At 40.5% G+C, this 27,377-nt stretch overlaps 1 protein-coding gene across 2 annotated transcripts; it reads left to right on the forward strand.

The window, feature by feature from the left end:
- The first annotated feature begins 369 nt into the window (after positions 1-369).
- RDH10 (retinol dehydrogenase 10) lies at positions 370-26,731 on the forward strand. Of its 2 annotated transcripts, none has more exons than XM_063327050.1 (6): positions 370-993; positions 1,254-1,492; positions 21,288-21,386; positions 22,762-22,907; positions 23,254-23,385; positions 25,315-26,731. In XM_063327050.1, exons 1-6 carry the CDS (start codon positions 708-710, stop codon positions 25,436-25,438), a joined length of 1,026 nt encoding a protein of 341 aa, XP_063183120.1. In that variant the 5' UTR covers positions 370-707; the 3' UTR covers positions 25,439-26,731. The 2 variants fall into 2 exon arrangements, with proteins under 2 accessions (XP_063183120.1, XP_063183121.1); XM_063327051.1 differs by having other exon boundaries at positions 1,257-1,492.
- Positions 26,732-27,377: the final 646 nt, after the last annotated feature.

Consider the following 27,377-nt stretch of genomic DNA (forward strand, 5'->3'; position numbering starts at 1 on the left):
ATTATAAAAGGGGGTAATTAAGACGAGCACGCAAACGTGCAATGAAACGCCTGCCTCAAGATGGCGCCCCGGCGGGCGGGCCGCAGCGCACCCTGGGACATGTAGTCCCCCACCGCCGGGGAGGCGGGGTCCGCAGGGAGCCGCCCGCCCCTCAGCGCCGCGCAGCACCGGCCGGGCCCGCCGCCGCCGCCGCCGCCGCCGGAGAGGGGCCCCTCCCCCGGTGGGGCGGGGCTAGGAGGGGCCGCGGCGGGGGCGGGGGGTCCCGGGAATGCGGGGCGGGCCGGGCCGGCCCGGGGGAGGGCTGGGGAGCCCGGGGGAGGGGCCCGGCCCGCCGTATATAGGGGGGGCCGAGCGAGCAAGATGCTTACTGCCAGTAGTGGGGTCGCGGGCGTGAGGGAACGGGGAGGTGGCGGCGGGTAGGTAGCGCCGTGTCCGGGCTCCGTCCTTAGAGTGTGTGACTGAGGCGGGGCGCGGAGCCCGGGTGCGAGCGGCGCGGAGAGGGGGAGCCGGGATCCCCGGGAGCGGGACTCCTTCCCTGCCCGCCCGCAGCGGGAGGTCCCGGGCAGGGGCGGCCCCAGGTGTGGGAGCCGGGCGGCCTCCGCCGCCGGGGAGGCTCTGCGCCGCGCCGGTGTCCGTCCCCTCCGGCTCCGTGGGCGGCCGTGCCGGGTCCGGTGCCGTCCCCCTCAGCGCCGTCGGGGTCCGGCAGCATGAACATCCTGCTAGAGCTCTTCGTGGTGACTTTCCGAGTGCTGTGGGCGTTCGTGCTGGCCGCCGCCAAGTGGCTGGTGCGGCCCAAGGAGAAGAGCGTGGCCGGGCAGGTGTGCCTGATCACCGGGGCGGGCAGCGGCCTGGGCCGCCTCTTCGCCCTGGAGTTTGCCCGGCGCCGGGCTCTGCTGGTGCTGTGGGACATCAACACCCAGAGCAACGAGGAGACGGCGGGCATGGTGCGACACATCTACCGGGAAATGGCTGAGGCTGCCGCCACCTCCAGAGGTAAGCGGTAGCCTGCCGGGGCCGGCTACCCGGGCTGCAACTCGCCACTCACTTGCCCGGCCCCGGGGCTAAGTTATTCGAGGCTGCTTGCCTGGGGGTCTCCAGCCCGGAGCCGCTCTCGCCTGCCGCAGGTGAGACAGCTCCGAGCTGGAGACCCCGGGCACAGGGGCATCAAATGCCCCGTAACTTGGCTATTTAATAACAAAATACAAGTAGAAAATCTGTCTCCCCCCCCTCCTCCTTTTGTCTGTATTCCTTAGTAGCTGGAGACGGAGAAAAAGATGCCCTGCCCCACTGCGACTTGCAGGTTTACACATACACCTGCGATGTGGGCAAAAGAGAAAACGTCTATTCCACAGCTGAGAGGGTCCGCAAGGAGGTGGGCGAGGTGTCTGTCCTGGTGAACAACGCTGGTGTGGTCTCTGGCCACCATCTCCTGGAGTGTCCTGACGAGCTTATTGAGAGGACTATGATGGTCAACTGTCATGCGCACTTCTGGGTAACTATAAACTCCTTTCTGATGCCCTTTTTGGCAGTTAATTTTGGGAATTTAACTGCTGTTGCCTAACTCCTGTCTCCTTGAGTTTTATGCTTGCTCCCTTTCATTTGCAAGCTCACCACTTTGTGGGTTTCTCATTTTTAGCCTGCTGTTCTGTTTAACAGGAATGGTGGGTAATAAAATTATCAACAAACAGTTTTAAAACAACTATATCTGCTTAGAATCCAGAGTTCTAAATCTCGTGCCCTTTTCTGTAGCCGCGGATATGAAATCCTTTGCGAGCATAACCTCTGAATCTGTTTAAAGGCTGTTACTGTTAATGAATGACTTCTCAGACTTCTGGCTAGTCTTATGCCAGCATGTTAGCAGCTTTAAGATGCTGGTTTAATGATGGCTACAATAGCAAACTTGCACATTTCTGGAAAAAAATACTGAAAACCCCTGCTGGAAATGTTGCTTGAGTTGCCTTGGAGGCAAATTGCTCCTTTTGAAGGCTGGGAGGAAAGGCGAAAAAGATCTCTCAAGAAATCAAGCCAAGAACACTTTTTCAGGAATCCTGCGTATTTGTCCTCATAGCTTTCTCTGGGGGCTGCCAGTGGAAGGAAGAAAATCTTTAATATGGTTTCTGGGGTGATATTGTCTCCATAACTAGCAGATGCTAATCAAGGAGAACAAGCTGTGTGATCTTGCTCTTTTTGTCTATCTAAACCTTGTTTTCCTGTGTGTTTTTTATTTTTAAACCCACAGTAGTGTGGAGTTACATAAATTGGAGCGTCGAAGGAGGGCATGATGCACACTTGGGTTAGCATTAGCTGTCAGACTGAGCCTATTGTTAGTATTAAAACTGTTCTTTGGTCCTTCAAATAAGGTTATGAAATACACTTGCATAACAATCAAAGGATTAAGCAATCTGAAATATACTTAAACTTAAGGCTTCTTTGGCTGGGCTTACCTCTTCATAATAAAACTTTGCAAAATGCCTCATCTTCAAAACTTGGTCCTCCCAAACCAAACTTTTTTTAACATGGAAGTGAAATGCTGTTTCATAACCCTAAAGGAGCCCCTTCAAATCTGTGCTGTGAAACACTTAATGGCAGAGCAGTCTTTTCCCAATGTATTGTAAAGCTTGCAGAGAAAGTGCTTAAACTTCAGTGTGCAGGAGATAGCGTATTTAGAAAGTCTGTTAAACTGTGAAAGTATATTTTAAGGCAATTTGAAAAGTTCTGAGAAAGTTCATATGACTTCTTACAACTAAGAGCTCTGCGTGTTCCCCTTCATAAAAGTTAAACTGATGCTTAAGCAAACAGGGATGTGCACTAAATTTAATGACTGTTATTGATGTGGTTTAAATGCCGAATTGACAAAGTTTCCAAGAACTCTAAATTATGACATCACCATGAATTAAAATATGGGAGGATCCTAAATTCTCCAGCTGTTCTTCCTTCAGGCCTAAGTCATACACTTATTTATAATATTGTTTCAGAGACCTTTTTAAAGCACCCTCTGTGTGTTCTGAGTCTCTTGCAGTAATAGAAAATTAATTTTGGAGTTTAGTGTTGCTATGATTGGGTTTCCATACAGTTTCATTCATGTCTAAATGTCAGTGCAAAGTGACTTTAAAATTAAGAAGGGGGGGGAAAAAAAAATACTGCCAAGAAGGTATAGTTAGATCTGAACTATGGAACTTGAGATCTTGGCTTAAGCTTCTAAGGAGCAGTCAACACCCTTTATATTTAATTGAAGATCTGTTCATATGTACACTTCCTGCAGATCTTGTGTCCTGCTTTGATTTTCCTTTTATTTTTTGCTGTTGGCAAAGCTTTTTTTCCTTGTTTTCCCCTTCACAATCCCAGAAAAGGTTGGCTTGACCAGCAGTGGGTGGACTTCTATTAAACTAATAGTACTTAATTTGTAAGATATCATCTGAATCAGCTGATTTGAAGCCAACTTTTTTGATGCAAGTCAATGATGACTTAAATAGAACAATGTGTCTAGATGTGTGAAGTCTTATATAGCTAGTCTTTTCTGTGTCAGCTAAACTGGTGGTCCAAAAGCAAAGCTAATACTCTGGAGCATTATGTAGACTTTTAACTATTCTTGGAGGGTGTTTCATCCAAAAAGCTGTAAATGGATTTTATAAAGACATGGATCTTCCTTTTATTAATATTGCTTCAGTAGTTAAATGTCTGCACGTTTTGGGGTTTTGTTGGGATTTTGTGGTTGTTGGTTTTTTTTTTAATGTGTGACAGGGGAAATTCTTCCTTGTCCCTTGATCATTAATCAAGCCTCAGTCTGCTTCCATAAAAAAAGCTGAAATGGGGCTCTCCTACTGTCCCCTTGAAACCTCTGAAATAAGATTGATTGCCTGCTCTCCGTGCTGAATGCAGGTGATCTGAGCTTGCTTTATGTTAGCAGCTACAATCTGAAGGCTGCCCAACTTCTGCAGTAGGCAGTGACATGAAAGTCTGTCACTGGCTTGCTGTAGTGACTCCAACTGGGCTGTGTACCATATCACAAACTGGCAGTCAAGAGAGCCTTAGCAGCATGCCACAGCCTAAACAGATGCTTTCCATTTTGCTGACATTCATGATTTGTATAATCCTTCCTATGAGTGTTCTATATAAACATGTCACCACTGCATCATGTAGCAATTTCCACAGCATAAAATCCACTGCAGTATTAAAAACCTGTTATTTCATGCTGTGATAACTTGAATGCTTCTGATATTGAAAACACAGGGACAAAATCCATTCCTGGTTTGAAACAAGCCAGCTCTGGTTTACTATAATTTGCAGATGCATAAAACTGTAGCAGGAGTGTAACACTATCTTTCCTGCCAGTCTGTTGCAAGAACTTGGCTGCACTTGTCAATTACTGGAACTGAACTTCTGCGAACTAGGAAATTTTATTCCTGTGATCTGTCAGGATTCAGATTTGAAAAATGTTAAATCACAGTATAAGATAAAGCTGGTGCTTAATCAGCTTTAAGCAAATATAGGAATAACACTTTTCTTTTTTTGTGGTTTTACAGTAAAGCTTAAGTGAAGTATCAAAATACTGTGTCTTAGATCATGGAACTGTATTTAATAAAACTACTGTACAAACTTTTATTTCAGGACAACTTGGTGGTCTTGTACCTACTCTAACACTTTTCTGGAAGAATAATGCTATTGCTGGATAAGTAGTTATTAATATTGTACATCTGCATAGTACCCGGGAAATCCTTCTAGATTTGGTTGTTGAACGGGACTCATGGAGGGACAGGGGCAAGGCGATGATCAGGGTCTATAAAGTTCCATGACATGAAGGTCCCTTTGTACAGCAGATCTTCTGCATTCAGCTTTGAGAGAAGAGCGATCTACGTTTCCCTGTCATGTGGATCCTCCAAAGCTTTCAGCTTAAAGCTCTCCTAGAGGAGCTCTCTTCGACTTGCCAAAAGGGGGAAGCAAAAGCATTCAGCTCCAGCTCTGTCATATTTATAGAAAAAAAAAAAATCCATGTGGTGAGAGACTAGGGCCCAGAGTTTGAAGACTTGTGTACTGCTGTCTTAACCGCACTGGTTATGTTCATTTGCTTACAAACTACTTCATTTTTTTTTTAAGTTATGCAGGTATATTTGTCGAAATTGAATAAATCTTAGGTGGCCTGACATTAATACAGGAAGAGAGAAATACTGAGTGAAGAGGGAAATACTACTCAAGTAATTGGAACATTCATAAATAATCTAAATCTTAATGTACCTTGGAAAGAAAGTTAATGCAGAGTTACTAAATCAAATACCTATTTATGCAGCTGCTGTATTTGTCAGTCTAATTAGAGTGCCAAAGCCTTGGAAAATAACAGTGGCTTATAGTTATCTATAATGTATCAATACTTATGTATTGTTCTAGACTCTTCAAGCTCCGTGGTGTTAAATAAAGCTCACTTATGCCTATAGTTTGTTTAGTTTAAATATGGAAGTGTTGCACTTAGTGTGCACACTGGATCTTCTACAGAAGAAAAGACAGCTTCAGTTATGTTATTTGGAAACTATACCAGGCTGAGTCTTTTGTGGCCTCTTGGCATAGCAGTTTGATTTTTGTTGCATTCATCTCTAGAATTCTAGTGTCTGTGATCAAATATAGACACAGTGTTCCACTGACAGGCCAGCTAACTATATTTAGCATGTTGGATGATTGGAATTAGCTGCTTTAATTGATTTATTTTTAATTTCATGATAACATAATCCAAGATGCGTAAATTTACTTACAAAGTTTAATGTACAAGGTCTTGCCTTTTTTCTTTGAAAAATGGGTTGGATCGAGTTCAAGCAACACATGTGCATGTGATCCAAAAAGTGTCATCAAAACTAACTCTTCCCTTGCAAAATGATTCCAACTACATGCCACCAGTAAATTACCCTGGACAGCACATGTGTTTTATATACTGTGGTAGCATGCTGGGCAGTGAATATGAAGCAAAAAGCAGTCAAGACTTTGCTACGGAAACAGTCGTATTAGTCGTACTTAAAACTTTTAAGTGCTTCGGTATGGTTCTGTGGTTCATATGTTCTTGGGTTTATTTCTCAAGAAAATAGAGGGAATCTATCAGTTGAGAAAATACTGCATTCCAGATGCTATAGAAAACTGCACTTTCCCATTTTGTAGAGGGATGTACTTAACACAAGTTTTAGAAAATAAATGGGTGTATGTATATTTCTGGAGCTTGAGTGGGCACAAGGCTACTGGCTCAGAGCTTTCCTCACAGATTTATTTTATGGTCTGCTAGGAGCTTGTCTACCATTGTGTCAATCACAGCTGTTATGAGCATGTAATCTTCTAATTTTGTAACACGTATCTTGCAATCTATATGTATCTGTAATCTAGCCTTGTTGCATACAACATTTTAGCTGTAGTGTCCATTTAAAAAAAAAAATCAGTCTTTTATTGAAGTTTTTTTCAATTTTATGATCCTTTGGGAGGGAGGGGGAATAAAAAAAATAAAACCACCCAAACCAAACTATTTAGTTAGGTAGCTAGATGTCTAAGCTTTGCCTGTAGAAGGGATCTTGTATCAGTTTTGGAGTAGACACAAGTGAGGCTAAAAATGATTCTTCAGATAATGTACTGATCCGAAGAGTCAACAAGCATGATTAAGCAGGTGAGGATGGGGTGATAGATGGGTTTTAGTTTTATGCAAAAAGCCACCTTTGTTCATAGGAATTGTACAAATTCAAGCACCCATAATTGGGATTCCAGAATACTGCCCACCAAACTGTACATGTTCCACAAGTTACTCAACTCTAGTCCTTGAGGTTTCTTCGGGCTGTTCAATTATGGTTACCGTTGTCTACTGTATCTTGATGATAAACAAGTAACTGCATATCAAAGAGTGTGAACAAAACATCTCATAGCACTCTTGACTTGCTTAATTAGCATCACTTCCATCAGGGCAGTGGAAAAAGCTTATCGAAGACTCTTTGAACACATTGCTTACAACACCAACTTTCCTACGTATACTTTCTGTGCTAGAGCATCTTGCTTGTGTGGTGGAGAATGCTGACCTCTTGTTCAAACAGCAGCTGAATTCATGACTTTCCCTTCCATCTCTTTAATGATGTAAGTTATTTGATTTTCATCTTAGTCAGCTAACAAATCTGAAATGACCATTCAGAATGTTTTCCTTAAACTGCTTCAGTTACACCTGAGCTTTTGTGGTGGCTAGTCTCAGGCATACTTTGGAAATGAATTTGCTGCATCATTTGAAAAGTGCATGAAACTTGGACTCTCAAATCACAGAGAACACAGATTCGCATATCATGATTGTTTGTTGATTGTAGATCGGTATCGAAGATGGTAGCATAAGGTGTGATTAGCCACTTACTTGCATGCAGTAATATATTTCACAGAAAAGTGGTGTGGAAGTGCCATTAAGGAAAGGGAAAGTTGTCCTGAAGAGAACATGTCAAGACTTCTCAAAATACTTGAAACGTATTTGAAGTATTAATCAATTATTAGTCGCTTGCAACGCTACAGCCTTCTAAAATTAAGCTGGGGTTGCGGTGTAGCTTGTAGAGGTAAGGCACTTGGGACTGTGACTTTTTCTGAGGGTCAGAGACTTCTCAGCAAACCCTGTGAATACTTTCAAAATCACTAATCCACTCTGAAGAAATGGTTCTGGATCAGCGATCGTTGTGTTGATTAAATTCCTGCTTCTTATGGAATGAGATAGATCAGCTGAATAAGCAAAAACTTCTGCACTGGCTTTGGTCTGATATTGTGGTGTTACTTGTGAAGGATCTGGGGGGACAGGAAAACCTTGAACGGAATGATAGTCTTTGCTAGCGTGGTGTCTAACCTCACTAGAAGTGGGGAGAGTAGCTCTTCACTGTTTCAGTGAAATACTCAGTCTAAAAGATTATGCCTTTCCTGTCCTGTGGAGGTTAGGAAAGCAGTGGAGTTTAAAGTTCTAGATTCTTCTGTCTACAAGTAACATCGACTTTTATTTTATGAAAGGCAACTAAGCTGATGAGATCTTATTTCCGTAATAACCAAGCAACTGTAGCACGCTTCTAGAAGACAGGGATGTCCACGTGCTCATGAAAACGGTGGAAAAAAGCAATCCCAATTACGGTGTTGCTAAGTGTCCTGCTAACCCAGCATTTGCATCACTGCTGAAGACCTGTCTTAACTGATCTGTGTGGGTAAGGAGTCCTTTTCTGTAGCTCTCGGTGTCATCAATTACTCTGAATAGACAGGTTGAGGAAAGATGAACGTTGCGTTTTCTAGCATTATCCCTGCCATTTTAGCACTGCACTTTTAAAATCTTTTCTACTTTTATCTTTATCAGCTGTGAAGCATTATTCTTTCCCTGTCCTCCCCATGCTTTGATTTCACTTCTGTGTTTTTTTGGGGGGGAGGGAAGGTTTTTGTTATGTATCTCTAGTACTAAACCTTTCCACAGTCCTCTGTATGTAAAAGCCAGAGCATCACTCTCTTGATAAACCTTGCTCCCTGACCTTTGAGGTTTTCTGGCTATTCACAGTGATGGTAAAACGGAGTTATTGATACCTGTCTGCCTTTTGTGAAATATGGTAGAGGTCTTTCTGCAAAGGCAAGCTGAAGCTGATTTATGTGCAATGCTATATTGTTTTACCTGGGGTCTTAGGCTTCTTAGTCTGTTAAAAAAAAGTTAAAGTCTTTCAAAATGTAGTTACAGTGTAGATGAGTAGGCACAGACTGGTAGAATCTCAGTTTCTGATGTTTTAGTTTGAAAGAAGATAATGTCACAAATGGGGGAGAGATTTACATCTGTGCTTACACTTCTGAATGAACACTTTGTTCTTGTAAACAATTATAGTAGTATAATGATTTATATGCCAGTCAAATTAACACTTGGCATGAGTGAGTTATCACAACCGGGATGGGAGGGCACAGTAGGCCAAAGAACACCGGAACAGCTGTGGAGCCGAGGTGGCTGCCTTGGTGTGAGCCTTTTGAAATTCAAGTTTGTTTGGCTGTTGAATTCTACACCTAAATGTGCCCTGGTTCTGGTCACTTCTGCCATCTGTTTGAACTTGTGTGACAGCTTCTCGAGCACTCCCCTTTCAGTGTTGGTTTGGAAAAGTGCTTTGAGCATATCTTAAAAGTAACTTGTCTGAAATTTCTGTTGACTTAGGATGAACCTTCAAGGCAGCTTAGTGGTTGCAAGATGTCACGTGGGACCACCCCTTGAATCTGCATCTTACCTTGCCCTAGTTTTGGGATTCATCTGATCCTTGGGTGAGCCAGTTCAGCTCACTAACCTGTCTGGAGGGCAGGGAGGAAAGCTGTTCATTTTCTTGGCCAAGTTGATTAATTTTTCTATTTAGAGACTAGAATCACCTCATCAACATTTCAGACTTGGACTAGCCAGCGTGTGGTGGGGGATGTGTTGAGGAAAGGGTGAGGAGGAATAGGGTAAAACCACGTAGCTGCGAACAGGACCTCTGCGGCTGTCTGATGAAACCTCATTCTTGGAGAGATTTTCTAGAATAGGATTTACAGGCTCTAAATAGTTAAGTAGTCATAAATGGTTCCAAGCTATAGCAAATCCGCCACTGGCATAACAGTCTGAATGTAACAACTCAACTTCTAAAGAGATTGCAGTATTTTAATTACACACTATTAAAACCCCTTAGATAAAGGTAAGTTAGTTTTCTGAATGCATCAAATAATGTTGTGTTAACAGGTCTAGCTTATTTGCCTTTCACCGATACTATGATTGCTGTTGTGTACCATCAAGAGCAATGATCTTTGTGCCTACTGCACTGTTTGACTTCTGGAAATCGGTTGTGCTAACGCTGTTTGAATGTGGAAAAAACAGGCTAGAGCCATGTTTCAGCTTGTGGGAAACAAGCATAGTTTCCACAGGCAGGCAAAGGAAGGAAGTATCTCTCTGTCTTTAAAAACTCACCCCCTAAGAAAGTGAGCAGTTTGCTGGTGTTTGGTTAAAATGCCTGTGCAAGTACAATCTTTGAAGATTGCATTAGGCGCTGTTTTGATCACTGTGTTAGCTGGAGTTTATTTGTCATTTTAGCCTTTGTTGGCTTATTAGGCAAAAGTTTACGTGCTAAGGCTTTGTTTTTTTCTGCAGACCCTTTTTTGGGAGGTTGGGGAGAAGTATGAAACAGAAGTGCCTCGATTTTTAAAAACCTCTAGGCTCCATGCGTTTAAAAAATGTTACTTCTCATTCAGTGAGTTACTTCATAAGAAGTTGGGGCCTTACTGTTTCCTAAACAAACTTTGAAGCTAAATTTCCATTCAGCTATAGTATTTTCTTCATTTTTCTGTTTCTGCTAAGTAAGACTGCTACATGAAGAGGGGAGCTTTCCTTCTAATCTTGTTCCTCTCGTGAGGTACTCAGTTATGGCATAATCACTTTCCTTTTTATAAAGTAATTGATTTAAAACAATGACTTAGTGACTGAGTTGGGAGGATGAGTAAAGTGACTCAGCTTTCATCTGCATGCAAGTACTATAGCAATTGCAGTGCTATGGAGGTACTGGCCTTAAGGTATCTATAAAATGTGAGACAGTCTTTTTCTGTTTAGCCACTGCTACATAAATTGTAAAACATGAGTGATGACTTCATATTTTCCGTAAGTAGTTCTGACAGTGCTGTTCTCTAGTAATTTTTTGGAAACATGCAGACTAAAATACCAAGTTTTACTAAATATTCCAGAGGATGACTAAGCTTATGGCAAGCTGGAGAAAAATGTGTATTTAAAAGTTGGATTGTGTTCTTGTTCACTGAACAGAATATTCTAAGCTCTTATCTAATAGTTGTTCTAAAATGAATTTGTTATGTGTATTTTTCACTGACTCATAGGGGCATGTTTTCATTTTTGTCAAGATTATCAAATAGCTGGCAATAAATAACTGCTCTCCAAATGGTTGGACATTTGCTGCAAACTTGTGCTAACGAAGGTGAGGGACTAATGTGTTTGTTACACTAATGTCAACATAGCTCTGAAACACTACAAATCCTTTGACATGGCCATTTGTCAGTATATAAACAAAGTAGAATTTCTGGTCGCTTGACTTCAACAGGGCTTAAACCAGCTTTTGTGGAAAGGAGTAGCCAAGTGTTAACTTCTTGTATCCCTTGACCAGCAAACTCTAAAGTAATTTCAAATTGACATTTGAATAAATGAAGGTAGGTTGTCTTTACTGATAGATCTGCCCATGGAAGAATACAAGGATGGTGATGCTACCCACGCGGGTTGTAACTTAAGTTCTTGAATTTACAGGAGTGCAACTGGGCTGTCACAACCGTGTTGGAGCTCTGTGTTAGTCCTGGGTATATGGAGAGCTCAAATGCTGACATGGTAGATCTGAGCAGAAGGATTCGCTTTCTCTAAATTGCATGTTACTTTTCAGTGGCTGCTGCCAACTGTGTAATGCTTGCCTTAAATTGAATAGTAATTGTGGTTTGGTAGCTATGATAGTCTGAGAGTATAATGAGTTAATATTTGTGGAGAATAAATATCAACTTGTCTAATAAGATGCCTTTGGGCAGGAGGGAAGAGGTCAGCTTTTTGTGCATCACTTTGAAAGCTTCAGTTCTCATGCTTGGTTATGCCTTAAGTGTGTGCCGGCTGGAGAAGTCTGCACGTATATGTGTGTTCCCAAGTTCTACTTCAGTCTAGACTTGTATCTTGCTTTTTTTGCTGTGTAAGACAGACTAAACACATATCTGGGCCTCCAGCGGCTCCTTACCATGCCATCTTACCTACTACTAACCCTTTTAGTTTGGCATTTGAAATCCACAACAAACATCATCGTCAACTTATGTTCTGCATTTCTACACTGCTTAAGCGTAGATACTGTCTTTCTCCCTGTTCGCTGCTAGCTGTTGAGAATTCAATGTGATGGCTCTGTCCAAGCTTTAAAAGCCATTAAAATTGAAAGCAGGCAGAATTGTCTGCGAGGGCTTAAGAAACTGGCAAGGGAAACTGATAACCCTTAAGAAACTGGCAAGGGAGTGTTGTTACTGGAGGGCATCTAATAGCTGGGGGGGCATAATTAGTTTTTGAAAATAGTATGGTATGTGTATGTTCTGGACTCAGCTGAAATATGTTAATTCCACAAGAAACTCCTCTAGATGCTCTGCACTGCTTCATTGGACCCTCTCTCCAGCTGGAAGGACTTGAGACCAAAGGAGAAGGAGAAATGGAAGTAGAACAGACACTGTTTCAGACAGAGCAGGATAATTTATTACAGACAAGAGCTCCTGTAGGGGAGATACAGGAGACAGATGGCAGAGCAATTGGCATCCTTTCCAGTTAAGATTTTGTGTTGATAAACTTGCAGTTATCATAGGGACAAAGAGTGCAAGGTCTCTGCTGGCTTATGAACACCTTCCTCTGTGAGAGGAAGAGGAATATGTTGTTGACCAGGGACTTGGTATACTTAAGTGGAGAATCACAGACTGTTCGAGGTTGGAAGGGACCTCTGGAGGTCATCAGGTCCAACCCCCCTTCTCAAGCAGGGCCACCTAGAGCTGGTGGCCCAGGACTGTGTCCAGACGCCTTTTGGATATCTAAGGATGGAGATTTCCACAGCCTCTCTGCACAACCTGTGAGAAGGTGCTGCATTTTTTCATAGCCATGTAAAATCAAAGATTTGCAAAACCTGGAGGGAAGAGGTCTAAATATACAATCAGTGATTTAAACAATTATATATTCTGCTGCATATATATGAAGCAATTATACCTCAACAAAACAATACCTGCAAGTACAGATGAAAGTAGACAAGTTGGTGTGCGTGTATGGTAGTATATACATAAGCATGACCGTTAAAGGCAGCTGGATGCTTCCACAGAAATGATTGGTGGCATATAGTCATTAGAAAGATCAGGCACGTTAAAGGACAGGCCTTACATCTGAGTGTGGAAATAATTTAAAGAGCATGTAAATCTAAAATCTGATTCCTCTTAGGAAGAAAGAATAAAGAAGTTTTCAGGAGCAGAAAGATGGAGACTGCATACAATAACATAACGGCTCTTAACTTCCACTTGCTGGTATAGAAATAACAAGGGTACTTCAGCTTGAATACCTGAACTTTCTCATGCCCAGAAAGCATATAAAGTAGTGGTGTCTCTAAACAGAAGTGAAATGTTCTTAAGGAGAAATCAGGGCCACCTTTGGCTATGTTATATGTACCTAAACCCCTGCCCTAGGTAAAGGTGCACTCAAAATCTAGAGTGGTGCAATGGTGAGGGATGCGGAAAAGCTTTGTGTAAGAGAGCTGGGAGTTTGATTAGCAGCAGACCACTGTAAACCTTAGGTAACAATACCTCTTCCACTATGAGTCTCAAGTAGAAAGTTTCTGAAGCAAAAGTTGTATTTATTAGGTAGTTAACCTACAGTTCAGATGAGAGGGAGAGCAAACCTGTTTTCTATTCCAGTCTTAGTTACCCAATTTGGGGTAAGAGCACGGGAAATGAAGCCCTTAAAAGAAACAGGAGGAGGAAACAACGTAGTGACATGATAAGGCAACAGTAACAAAAGTTTCTGTTGCGATGTCCTTCCCTAAGCACTTTTCATATCCCACTCTCTGTAGACACAACCCTTTTTCAACTAAGCTTTGTTAACAAACTATACAAAAGGCAATTTAGCCAGGTAATGTTCAGTTGCCCTAGGCATGACATAATTAGGTCTAGTAGGAAAGAGTGGAAATCAATGATTAATGTTTGAGAGATAACTAGTGCTATTAGTTTCCTGTGATTTTTTTTTTTTTTAATAGCATTACTTATCTTATCTTTACTGTCTACCCATTGTAAACAGCTTTGTGGCACTAAGTTCTGATTAAGGAAACTACTTAATTCAGTTTCAGCTTTCTTCTGATATACTCAACATGAGTTAACTCCATGTAAGAGGAACAACTACAATAACTGAACCCTTCACAGGAAATAGTGGTAACTATTGGCTTTGAAAATTGAAGAAATTTTGTAACTGGACCCTAAATACTACAAATGCTAAACAAGGTAGTAATGTAAATATGGACTGTGGCATACTTGTTCTTTAGCAAATGGCATGACAGATGTTTGTTACTCCTAACAAACCCACTTACAAACATCAGTAAATAAGATGTAACCTAGTTTTGTACAACTTTGGTGCTTCTCAGCTGATTAAATATGTCTGTTGAGAAGCTGGGGATTTTATGTGTATGAATCAGTCACAAGGGTGGAGAAAACAGGAAAGTCAATTACTGACATGAATTAATAATGAATTAAAAACCAAAAAGTGATTCAAGTAATAGCTTCTGGTTTTACTAAGCTAATACTTCATGTACTTCAAAGCAGTATTTCATGCAGAGTTGGAGAGAGGAAAAAAGATGCTTATTTATCTGTAAATCAAATACAGTTTTAAATTAACCGATGCTACTTTTCATTGTGACTTAATTCTTCAGGGTATTATTTTGTTACCTTCACCTCTTAACCCGGGTAGATCTTATCTGTAGTTTCACTCTGTCTGCAAATGTAGGATATGCAAAGTATTGGGGGGGGGGGGGTGTGCTTGGCTTTCCTTTCTTGTTACTCATCATCATTATAAACTGTTTAAGTCTATCTTGTTCTTTCATGAGCTTCTGGTTGCAAGGCAACTGTAACATTATTACTGTGCATGTATGTTAAGCATTAACTGCTGTTGCAGCTCAATATTAAAGGAATCCCCATGGCCCCAAAACAGTGGGTTTTTATGTGAAGGACAAATAAAGCTTTAGTGAGAAATTGAAGGTTCTATTGCCTGCCAGGAGCTAAATAACTAAGGGACTCCTTTTGAGATGAAATATTGAAAGGTCTAGCTTTTTTGTTTTGAACGCAGGGTCTGCTCAAGGCAATCCTTAAATAGTTTCCTTTCATGCTTTTAATACAACTATCTATGGGAGCTTGGCTTAAAGATGTCATATGTTATCTCCTGATCCTTTTTGCTTCATAAGGATCTGGGTAGACCCATCAACAATCCAGAGAAATCTGTGACTTTCTTTTTAAATTCATTACGTTAGGAAGACACTGTAACTCTGGCATATTTATCGTTTCTTGAGAACAGAAACTGAAGATCAAAAATAGCAGTAATTTCCACAGCTATTCAAATATTTACTTAGACAGTGGCTAATTATCCAGAAGGAGCCCAGCACTTCTTGCAAACAGTCAGCAGAGACATCTGAGCTCCTTTAAAGCACAGCTCTGGTCCCTTAATGTTAGCAAGGTCAACAGTAGTCATAGACTTCCATCTACCTTCTGTATTCGGCCTGTTGCTGGCAGAGCCATATCCTTTGTGCTGTGAGGTCTCTCTAGTGTTCAACTCTACTTGGTATTTTCGTGTAGTCTTAGCACAGTTAGTGATCTCATCTCAATCTAATATTTCAGAGATGCTTGTGTAAAGGAATTTAAGAAGGATGTGGAGGTAACATGGGAAAAATAATTGAGATGATAGTGCAAATGACAAGTAATTACTCTCAGTTCTTATTGGAATGAAATAAAAAAGCTAGAAGGAAAATAAATGGTTAAATCTAGGCTCGTAACTGTGTGCTTTGGTGCGTGAGAAGGAATTTTGGATATTGCAGCCTCTAACTTGAATAAATTCTCCTTTGAGAGTTATACAGTTCTAGGGTATACTTTCTAAAACTATTAGGCGATGACTTTTGCTGTACTCCTGTAAGTGAAGTTTTACCCTGTGTTTATAAAATGTATATGAAGTGGTTGTCTTTTGAAATAAGCTGGGCTGTGCGGCTGTAGCTGAAAATAACTTCAGTCTGTTTACTGATAAGCATGCCATGGGTTTTTTCTGCCTTTCAGGCACCTTTCTTTCCTTTTTAACATACAGTAGTGCATTAGCGCTATACTACCCGGTTTGGACAGACCTACTTTAAGGCAAAGCTGCCACAGCCTGTCTGCAGAACAGTTAGAGGTGCTCTTTTGTCAGACCTTTGTGCCTTCCTTCTCAGTTACTGGAATGGAAAGAGAAATCGGGGCATGTGGAAATCTCTGGATTTCAGTCTGTGGTGGAGTGAGCGGCCCCATTGTGTCCTGCATGGGAGTAGGAGAACCTGCAGTGTCCCCAGCTGTGGTCCATGAAGAAGAACAGGAAGAAAAGAAGGCAAAGAAGGCTGAACATCCATGCTGAGAGGGAGAGAGGATATAATGTTTAGTTTAAACAAAAACTTGGAACAACATTTTCTTGTCACTGGCTCTGTTGCTTCATGATAGTAGTTATAGGATTAGCTAACATGCATGTCAGTAACCTGTTAAAATCTCTGGTACCTTAGTTCTCAGAGTCATCTGGATGAGTCCTTGACTAGTCACGCCAGTGTTGCTTCTTGGGTCTGGCCAAACAGTGTTTAACATGAAGATGAAACAATACATTTACGCAAATATTGCACTCGCTTGCACTGTTACCCAGCTGTCCTGGCAGTCAGGAGAGGAAGTGTCTGTTGTACCGGTACAGCACTGTTGTGGATGACTATAGTGATGTAAAAACTCACCTGTTTTGATCAGCCCCAGAAAAATAATCACGCTCCGTCCTCCTTACCTGAAGGGGCTGCATGGAAAATGAGCTATTCCTGTGGCATAAAGGAATTTCTGCCTTACAGTAAAGCAGTTTGTTTATGCCATCAAAATAGTTTAAAAGGGCTGTTGAACATTGACAGAAGGCAGAAAGTATGAAAAAAATTACTGTATTGAAAAATAGAAACTTAAAGGCCCTTACATGTTGGTACCTGCTTTATTTCTTTCTTTGATATAAAGACAATTCTCTAAACATGAGATAGCACATACTTCTCTACTTTGGTGTGCTTTCTGCGTTTGGTATCCATTGTCCTGAGCTGCATACAGCTAACATTGTTTTCTGTGGATGCTTGCTTTCTTCTTTAAGAATAATTAATCCAAAATTTAATTAAAAAAATCACTTTCCCAAACAGAGTATTTCTTCATATTCTCATTTGCTGTATTTAGACTAATTTGTCTTGACATTGCAGCTGTGCTGTTCTTTGTGTTGCACAATCTTTTGAGTTTTGTTTCATTAAGAATGGAACTAAAGAATTTGGGGAAGGGGAGGGAAGAAGTGCTAGACTGTTGGAAGTTAATTTGCCGTAAACCAAAATGTTGAGAACAGATTACGAAAGCTATGAAGTGACATGTAAATGCTTGTTCAGTTTCACACTTGTGAGAAATAAGTCATTAAAGCTCTGTGCGCATGAAATAGATGTTTGGTTACTGCTACTGGGAATAGTTTGTTCTTACTGGTATATTCGTAAGCATAGAGGAAAATGCTTAGAAGATTAGGAATTGATCTCTAGACTCCAAAAAAACTTACAGGTTAAACTAGCTCAAAAAACTAGCTCTAGTCTCTGTTCAGAACAGTTTCATATGTTCTATCTATCCTACCTAGTTGCTGTATCTAAACTAAACTGCAGGTTAGAAAATGCAGGTTTGCACTATGATTTTTGGAGTTTTTCATTTTTTCCTTAAAAAAAAAATAAAGCAAAAGCTAATTCTGAATGAAGAGGATGCTTAATTTAAATTTCTTATGTTGAACACGACATAATTTCCCTGATTCCTCACCCTGATGCATTACAATACAATTCCTTTCATCCACTATATTCTACTTACTGGTTTCTCCTCAGTGTTGAAAAGTGTGTTATGTTTGCAATTAATAAAAGACCCAGCTCTGACTTTAAGTACTTAAATGTTTTGGTTAAATGTCTTCCTCTGCAGCTGTGAGAGGTAAAACGGAAACCTAAAGGATCAAACCAGAAGGCATATAGTTTGATTAAATCACTTCAGTTGATTTGAATTATTTTGGGGGCCTGGTTCATGACCTCTAATGCCATGAACAAAACACATTTCTTGCTTGGTATCTTCTAATACTTTTTTTTTTTTTTTTTATGGAGGATTAGCATGTCTATGCATCACCTCGGAAGACTAATGTGGGCTGTGCTACCTGTTCAGACAAACTCCAGATGGAAGGGCCACCCAGGAGGCATCTTGCCCCGAACCGGTCAAACTCTTAACTAGTTTCTCAGCAGCACAACAAGCGCACAGAAGACTTCAGGTCTGGTAGGCAGATGTAGCTGAAGCCGAAAGAAACTAGAAACAAGAAACTAGGTTGATCTGGTTTATGTAACAGGCAGAAAAACTGGGGACCAGAGTATGGAGGAAGCTGCTTTGATCAAGGAAGTGGGCTGTGCCAGAAGCTCAGTAAGAACACTGATTTATTTGGGGATTGCTTTATACCACGAAAGAGAATAACTTCACTTTGGGATTGTTTTTCCCAGCAAGAGGAGGCTGGGAGGAGCAGTGGGCAAGCCTTTACTCTGAGACTGGAAATGCGTCCCCCCATAGGGTGTGTCTGCCTCTGACAGCGCTTGTTTTCAATCCTGACTCCCAGCTGTAGCAGATGGCTGGAGGATGGCAGCAACCGAGGTGGCTTTCTCTGATATCCATTTAGCTGAGACACTGATGGTTGACTGCTAAGTTTTCTACATGGGATAGTTGTGCTATCTTTGTAGACTGCCTCAGCTTCAGGTTTTAAATGGATTTGCAGGATGATGTCCCATGACAAAGTACAGGGGTCTGCTCTGAAGAGGCTGTTTCAGAACACTGAGGTCTCACGCAAAGATTTCCATGAATTGCTAATTGTCTTCAGAGCAGGGGAGCTGTGCTTTTTGCTATGTGGCCATAAATGGCCTTTTAAGAGATGACTTGCATGAAGTGATTGTAGTTCTGCTGCTGGGAGTTGTTCGGTCTGCACTTGAATTGCTGAAGACATCACCCAAAAGTGTCCTCAATGGGGTTTACTTGTCATATGCCAATTTCCTCTTGGTTGCAAATGGGTTACTTTAGCCAAAAGCTCTGAAAACTCAGTCTTTGTAATCTTTATGCTTTGAAGGAATGTAGCATAGTTGAGTGGGCTTTCTGAAATTTACTTCTCTGAAGTTGTTCTGGTTATTTCCCATATCTATATGTGCACCTGTGAAAATTGTCTTCTTCAGCTGTAGATATAGACATATATGACCACCTAGTTACAGTTTATCATATTTAAAAAAAAAAAAAAAAAAACAACAACAAAAAAGCAGTGCCATAGTAAAGATAATACAAAAGCTATTGGTGCACTTGCCTGTTGTTTATCTCTTGGAAGAAACAATGATTGGTTCGTGCTTTGAAAGTGGTAGGAAAAATATCTATTACTGCTTCTTTCTCTCCCCCAAGACAATCTCCAAGGCGAGTGCCCCTTCCTTTCTGTAGTTATGTGGTTTGCAGCCAGAGCTTCACTCTGCATTATCAAGCTTTCTGGCAATGGGAGGTGGCAATCAGTCATTCCGATGTGATGTGGACAGATAACTGAGACGTAAGTGGAAACTGCTGATGGAGCTGACTAATGCTCCGGAGGGGAGTAAATTGTTAGCAGGACTGAGTTGGGAGCATGGATCTCTTACAGGGATAGCATGGAGGATCAGGGCTAGCGTACACACTGTCGGTGTTGGGGTGCATAAGGCAGGCTGCAGATAAATAACACTGTAAAACTTCAGCGCAGTCCAAGCGAAGCCTCTTACCTTTTCAGACAGCGCTGCCCTGTGATGACTGGGATTTGTTGCCATGCAACATGGGAAGAGAGGCTGAAACTTTGTGTGCCTGGCACAGATTAGTTTAACAGCAAACTAAATTCTTGTCCAAGGCTCTATATAAGAGGTTTAGAGATCCCTGCCACGAGGAAAGAAACAATGCAAGGCAGCTTGCTCTCAGATTATTTTTTATAATTAGCTTCGTTATGCAGTTATGACAGAATCTAGGAGTTGCATGAATCAACAGTAGAAAAGGCAAGGAGTCAGGAGGTCTGTTAATCTTCTATCATCTGCCAGCTGTCCAGTGAAAACAGTCTTTTGTGTGGTGTTAGAAGGTCTGGATTAGTCATTTAACACCTGCAGGCAAAAATGTTGTACAAGAACATGTGAAAATCATTAGAGCAAAACTGTCCTGACGTCTGTGATTGGAAAATGCAGACAGCATAAGAATGGAATTAGATGGATTCAGCTGTAGCTTGCACGTCTTTTTAAGAATGCAGCTGACACAACTCAGACCTACAATTAAGCAAGTAGCAAATACTTAAGGGGCATTTGCATGCTCTGAGTTTGGATACAAATTACATGGGAAGACCAGGTTTCTGGAAGGACTAAGTATTTGTGGTACTGAGCAAATTAGAATAGAATAATAGCTCTGTTATTAATAGATTTATATATTAACTAGGCATGTTTGTGATTAAAAAGCATTGTCTGAAGTTCTTTGGCAATTTAAAAGTGATCTCATATAGCATACTGACAACCTAGAGCTGAAGTCAGTCATACACATACTGTTATACTACTTCATTGATTTCTTTTTTATTTAGCATATATGGTGCTCTGCTTAATACTTATTTAAAAATGCAAAGTGTTGAGTGAGTTTCAGAAAGCAGATATGACAAAAGTAGGTATTCCATTGGGGCAATCTAATAAATGCCTTTAATGTATTGCTTACAATTTAATTTTTTAACAGTGTTAACTCTGACTTGGGTTTTTAAACAGAAAGAAACTTTGGTTGCAATCAAAGGTTGATCTTGAGACTTGCTTTTGTTTTATTTTGAAATTCTTAAAATAAGGAATTGATACTAGAAATGTATATCATGTCTTTTTAGTTAGAGCAATGCTTATGGATACTAATGAAGATGGAAAGTAATTTAGACCAGCAGATATTTACTGTATTGTATGTAAAAAGTAACATCAGCAAAAGCTCTGCCTCTAGTATTTCTTTTAATGTAAAATGCCCAAGTTGATAAGTTAATTGGATAAAACTAGCCATATCTAACTTACAAAACACACTGTCAATAGTTAGAACTGATAATGGGCACTGGTCTTAACACAGATGTGCTGGATGGTGTAATTAAACACTTTGCATTCCTTTTTCTGTCTTAAAAAAATGTGACTTCCATTTTAGGGTCAAATTATCTCTTTCTGATAACTAGTCTCTTGCAGAAAAATAAACATGTCTGAGCTCAATTGATCCTTTAACCTTAGGACTTCTGGAGATATAATCCTTGCTGCCTTGCTGTCCGAATTCACAAACAAGCTGTAGATTTTCTGTTGGCATTTGACAAACTCAGAAGTTCAAAACCTGTACAGTGATTGTACTTCTATATTCTTGATAATAAACCCAGATAAAGGTTTTGAACACTTATCACTAACGTAGTACATTTGTGGTGTGGTTTTTTATTTTGATTTTTTTTTTTTTTTTTTACTTTGTAGACTACTAAAGCATTCCTTCCCAAGATGCTGGAAATGAATCATGGACACATTGTGACAGTTGCAAGTTCCTTGGGATTGTTCAGTACTGCTGGAGTGGAGGTTTGTTAGACTATAATTAACAATAAGTTTGTCAATTCTTGGTTAGGATAAGCTTTTTTTATATTATCAGCTAGAGAAAATAAAGTCAAATCTTCAAAGATACTTGGAAGCTATGGTGCTGAGTACCATACCAACGCATGGCTCCCCGTAAATGGGATCCACAGGACTTGGGCAGACACCATCTGTTCACCTGCTTTGCAGGTGGACTTGCCACTTAGAGTAAAAGCCTAGGATGGTTAAGGATTTCAGAATGCTAAATAATCTTTGAATTACCTGATAAATTTAGGAACCTGAAAGGTGCCAACCTACCTGTTCCTGTCAAGATCTTCAGTGCTAAGCTTGAAGCCAAAGGCAAGGATTTTCAAAAGTGATGTTTTCTATTTCTGTGAGGAAATGGCTGCCAGCCTTCCTTCTAGAATATATGGCTCACCTGCTTTACTAAGCTCCCAGTTATAAGCAGTAGGTTGTCTAGTTGCTAGGAGCTGATTGTGAGACTTATACACAAAACTAAGTTAGGTTTAGAGCCTGTTATCTTGCTTTTGGGGTCATTAGCACAAACGCAAGTGTGAACAAAAAGCATTCGGTTAGTGAAAATGAATGAATGTGTCTAATGGAATAACGGTCATACTACCCCATAAGCACAGGCTGCTTTGCATGTAGGTAAGGCTCAGTCCAGGACCTTAAACTGCCTTGTTTCATAACAGAAATGAATGAAGCTGATGTAACTTAAGGCTTTTTAGAGTATTTACTGTCTTGAGAAAACTACAAAGAATTTCCTAGACTGTGAGTGTGACCACCAGCAGAGGTGGACACATCCAACGGAAACCTCAAATGCTACTGCTGTCTATGCAATTAGTTTTTGATGTTGCTGAACTTAGTATTTTTGTGAGATATACAAGCTATATTGTCTTCTGAAAATTAAATAATACACCCAAATCTCCATTATATCTTCTGTTGAAACTAACCTTAAAAATAAAGCATTTAAGATTTTTACACCTATGCCCTGACAGCTCCCCAGGCTTTTTCAAATCTGACCCAAGGTAGTATTAGGTATCTCAGTCCTTTGTTGTAACATTTAATATTAAGCAAAATGGTAATTGGAGTAGCTTGCCACTTGAGCCTGCCTGATTCAAAGACTTGAATCCAAGGTAATATCCTCCTACATTCAGCTTTCCAGCTTTCATGATTCTGTGCTAATTGCCTTGGAAGTAAAGTGATAAATGAGTTGATGTGATGCTCTATTCAGTGGCTGTCTTTTGTTGTTGTTTTGAAAATCTGTGCAGAATCACCTCAGATACGCTTTGGCTTTGAACATGATTCATATCTGTCCTTTTTAAGTTGCCTTTTTTTTTTGCTTTGTTCGCTGCCAACACAGGATTATTGCGCCAGCAAATTTGGAGCTGTAGGTTTCCATGAGTCTTTGAGCCATGAATTGAAGGCTGCTGAAAAGGATGGAATTAAAACAACTTTAGTCTGCCCTTATCTTGTAGATACAGGAATGTTTAGAGGGTGCAGGATCAGGTGAGTAAAATTTTCCTTCTGCCCTGTGTTTGTAGTGTCATAAAAGTACTTGAAGGTAACTAAACTGTTACCACAAAAAAAATAAAATAAGTATTATATCTGCTTTAGTATATGTTAGACTCAAAAAAGAGAATTTCTGAATTCATTGAGTGACTTCTGTCCTTTTGTACTTGGGCAACACAAGTTTTGAGCTATAGTCTTTGTAACTTAACAGTGAATATAAAAACAAGAAATTGAAGTCTTTGTCCCTGCTGAGGCACTCCAAAGAAAGTGAGTTAATGAACTCTTCGCTGAGGTCTACGGTCCTTTATGTATCCTATTAATTTGTCTTAATCAAATATTTCAGAAAAGAAATTGAGCCTTTCCTTCCACCCTTGAAACCAGAATACTGTGTGAAGCAGGCTATGAGAGCTATCCTTACAGACCAGCCAATGATCTGCACACCTCGCCTCATGTATATGGTCACCTTCATGAAAAGGTAAGAGCTGAAATGCCAGTTTGTTGGCAGTACAGTCTACAGAATACACGTGAAATACACGAGCACGTCCACTTTCTGGACATAAACGCTCTCCTGCCCACACAGGCCAAAGGTGTTGCTTTGTTGGAATTCATAAGTCTCTTTCTTGGCTTGCATGAGTGTAGGTTGTGTGTGTTGGAAGCTCCCTAAAACTGACATCCCATATATTATGCATCCTTGTTTTACCATTTGGTTATCTTCCGTACTCCACAGATTCCTATTTTCTTTTCAACAGACTTTTATTTCTATTGTTTTGGTTCCTCCTTAGAAATGGTACGTGAGGCAGCTTCCAGCAAAGAAAACTCTAGCTTTTTATCTGTAGAACCAGTGGGTAGGAGGACCTGCCTGCAGACTATCTAGGACTTGCACAGATACAATAGATAAACTGAAAATCTGCACATTCAGAACCAATTTTCAGAGTCTAAGTTGGGAGGAAGGGCTACTTAAAGGAATTACCTCCTTTGTCCTGCCTAACACGCTACAGTTTTTGGATGGGAACTCTGTTTAATCTGTAACCAGGCTGACATTTCAATGATGCAGGGTAATAGAGGAGTTGGCTCAATTCCACTGATGCAACATCACTTGCATTCTAGTTTATAGAGAACAGCTTCACAGCTGTGGTTGTTTGTTGTTGTTTTTTTTTTTTTTAAATTTGTAGTGTGTAGGAGGAACCTTTAAAATATAGCATTGTCATATTTTCCTTCTGTGAGGGACAGTTGAAACTGAGAAGCTTGGTGACTTTTTTTCTACTTGTAAGGCAGTGGTTCTCCTCTGCCTCAAGTCTCTCATGGTGGACAGGCTCACCAAAGCCTAGAGGAGCCTTCACCACTCTCCTCTTTCTTGGAAGAGAGTATGTATGTGTCTCTTCCACCAACAAATCAAGGCCACTGTCAGCATCTTTAAGAACTAGCTTCTTTAACCAGAAGCTCAGAGGGTGCTTCAGTGCTCTCTGCACGAGCAGTGCCTTATGCAGCATCAGTCACATCAAAGGCCCTTCGGGTTGTCTTGGTTCAACACTTTAGCTTCCAACAGGGAGATCAAAGCTTCTGCGTAATCCGTGCCTCAGGCAGCAGCACTTAGATCAAAGGCCCTCCAGTCACCGCTGCACAAGCAGTACTACTGGCAGTGAGGACACCTCTACCAGTGACATCTACTTCTCAGTGCTTCAGTGGTCGTTACTCCTAATGGCTCAGTTCTGTGCACTGCTTTCCACTGAACGTCTGCAGCTATTTCCAGGGGCTGAGGAACTCCCATCTTAGTCCTTCTTTAGAGCCCCTGAGCAGTTGTAATAAAAGTAATATTTTGTGGATGTGGGAAGGAGGGGGGGAAGGGTCTGTAGCCAGGTATGCATCACATAGTCACCTCTTGGAATTTTATCTGGAGGGGGAAAAAGGAAATTGCTCTCTTTACTCCGGACCTCTCTTTTTGAGGATGGATGATTGAGTTTAGAATATAAGTCAAGGTTGTTAGACATCTGGTGATCAAAGAATGGCATTAACTAACACTAATCCCACATTAAAGAATATCTTAAATGTCTGATGACCTCTGCTGATGTGGCTTTGAGCAGATGCTTTGCTTTTAGTAGGCCTGTGATGCCCTTGCCCCCCTACCTCCTTTAAAACAAGCTATCACACTGCTTGTAAAAAGCAGTAGAAAATCTGGAGGCGTGTGAATAAGTAGCTTCTTCCTCCTTTCTGCTTGCCTGTGTGGTTGGGACTCCAGAATTTCAATTCTCACTGTAAGTATCCCTGTGAAATATAAATCTTTTTAGCCTCTTAAGAAGCCTCTCCAATAGTTATTATGTTACTTTTAAAGAGACCAAGTATATAGTGTAAGCAGAGGTTTTGTTTTATGCTGTCTTCTGACAATTTTATAACTTCTTTTTCACAGTATTCTGCCCTTTGAAGCAGTCGTATGCATGTACCGATTTTTGGGAGCAGACAAGTGCATGTACCCTTTCATCGCTCAAAGGAAACAGGCTACAAACAACAATGAAGCAAAAAATGGAATTTAACACTGTTTTGGATGGACTAACATTTATGGGTGAATATGATAATGTTACATGACTGAATTGCGAAGTGCACTTGCATCTAACAGATGCAAATGTCAACATCTTACTGTGGCATTCTCTTGGGTCCTAAACCTGTGTATTGAACTCTAAAAATCAATGGGGTTTTTTATATACTGTAAATAAAACTGACTAGAGTACTTGGAAAATGTGATAGGTAAGCAAAGTGAATTTACAATGTAGCTGCCACCGTTGTCCTTTAGAATATCACTGTATGTACAGTAAACTAGTCATACTACTTGTTGTAGGGCTGCACTGTGTGGTCTCTCTTCTTCAGCCTGCAAAGGCTTATGAGAGCTGTCTCCAGCTAGAAGATGCATCGGTTCAGAAATTGATTGTCTTTCCCTTTGTTATTTGGGAAGGGGGAGGGAGGGAGGGAAATCCTGAGGTGGAAGCTACTGCTCATGACCTTGTAGCAAATTCAAGGACAGTTTCTGAAAGCATCTCTTCACTTGTTCACCCAAGCTCTCTAAAGGACACATGGCCAAATTATGGTGTAATTCTCTTTTGTAGCAACTGTGTGTGTTCTATTTAAACAAAGATAAAAAGAAATTTGTAAATCTCTGCCGATTCAAAGGCAAGTGAATGTCTCAAATACTCTCAGAGCAAACTTGTACTGGGCATCTGGTTTTCTAGGAATTCAGTCAGTGACTTAAACTGACTTTTTTCAAGTCACTTGATTTGAAATACGCTCTCTTCTGTTCCCCTCTGTATGTCAGAGTCCAATCTGCCATTACGGACTATATGTTTCTTTTCTTCCTCCTCATTCTTACTTCCGACAGAGTTCTCCCACCCCCCTGAGGAAGCTGTTGTATTAAATTTCTGTAACTGGACTTGTGCCTAAAAGACAAAGCAACTCAGCTGAGATACAAACTGTTTATGTAAGTGCTGGTCATATGCCAATTATTAGCAAAGGAAAAATAGGATAATGCCTAATGCAACTCTACATGCAGAATATGGAAGGGTGTAAAGATTTTTTGTTTTTTGAGTTGTACTCACATTGTAGAACAGCAAATGACATTTTTACAGTATTTTTTGTAAAGCAAACAATTTTGTGCCTTGAATTTGGTAATCTGTATTAGTGAAGCATTGTAAAAGTGAACTTCTACCTCTGTATCTTAATGTATACCATCCACTTGTAAACTACTATCGGACAAATTGTGATTACTTTTTTAGAATGTCTTGTTAAATAGTGACCAATGCCTGTGGTTATTAAAGTGAGCCACCTTTTCCTTAAAACAGTGATTGGAATGCTTCCTTTGAAGACTGAACTAATGCAAACTACTCGTGCCTGTTCCGTAGCTCTTTAGTATCAACACAGTTCAAATATTTATTGCTCAATTCCTGCATCCACTTTGTCAGCTACATGGTTTAGGGTGCAATCTCTTAAGTCTAGCAGTAAGTACTGTGAAATTAGGCTTTAGGAACTGACGGTTTTCTCTAGTTTCTAAACTCATTGATAAAGTAACCGGTCAAAGATCTTTTGAAGAATATTCCTTCTTATTTTTTCTATGGAGCTTCATTTAGATCTACATAAAAATGATCTGGTGTGGATGCAGTTTTAGTGAATTAAAAAGTAAATGCAGTTTCAGTACAGCTGTAGTTACTACTGCATATATATATATATATAGCATACATATAAAATAAAAAGAATTGGTATCTGTGTGGAGAATAGTGTTGTTAACTAAGGCTGTTTAGAAATTAATCTGAAGTAGAAGAAACTGTTTACATTAACCCTTACTCCAAATTCCATGCTCTTTTGAAAAAGCCTCTTAATGACTTCCCCAGGGCCAAATTAACTCCCATGTTCTTGCAGCAAAGTCACTAAAAGCAAGTACAGCAATTTTCATTCTATTACATAGCATCGTTTTAATTCACATTTGTT

This window comes from Chroicocephalus ridibundus, chromosome 2, assembly GCF_963924245.1.
Source record: "Chroicocephalus ridibundus chromosome 2, bChrRid1.1, whole genome shotgun sequence".
Classification (NCBI taxonomy): domain Eukaryota; kingdom Metazoa; phylum Chordata; class Aves; order Charadriiformes; family Laridae; genus Chroicocephalus; species Chroicocephalus ridibundus.

Excerpts from the sequence above, each read along its gene's own strand:
- RDH10 (XM_063327050.1), top strand. The coding sequence starts at position 708 with ATGAACATCCTGCTAGAGCTCTTCGTGGTGACTTTCCGAGTGCTGTGG. Across the intron at positions 21,387-22,761 it reads TCAGTACTGCTGGAGTGGAG|GATTATTGCGCCAGCAAATT; the intron begins GTTTGTTAGACT and ends CTGCCAACACAG. Across the intron at positions 22,908-23,253 it reads TTTAGAGGGTGCAGGATCAG|AAAAGAAATTGAGCCTTTCC; the intron begins GTGAGTAAAATT and ends CAAATATTTCAG.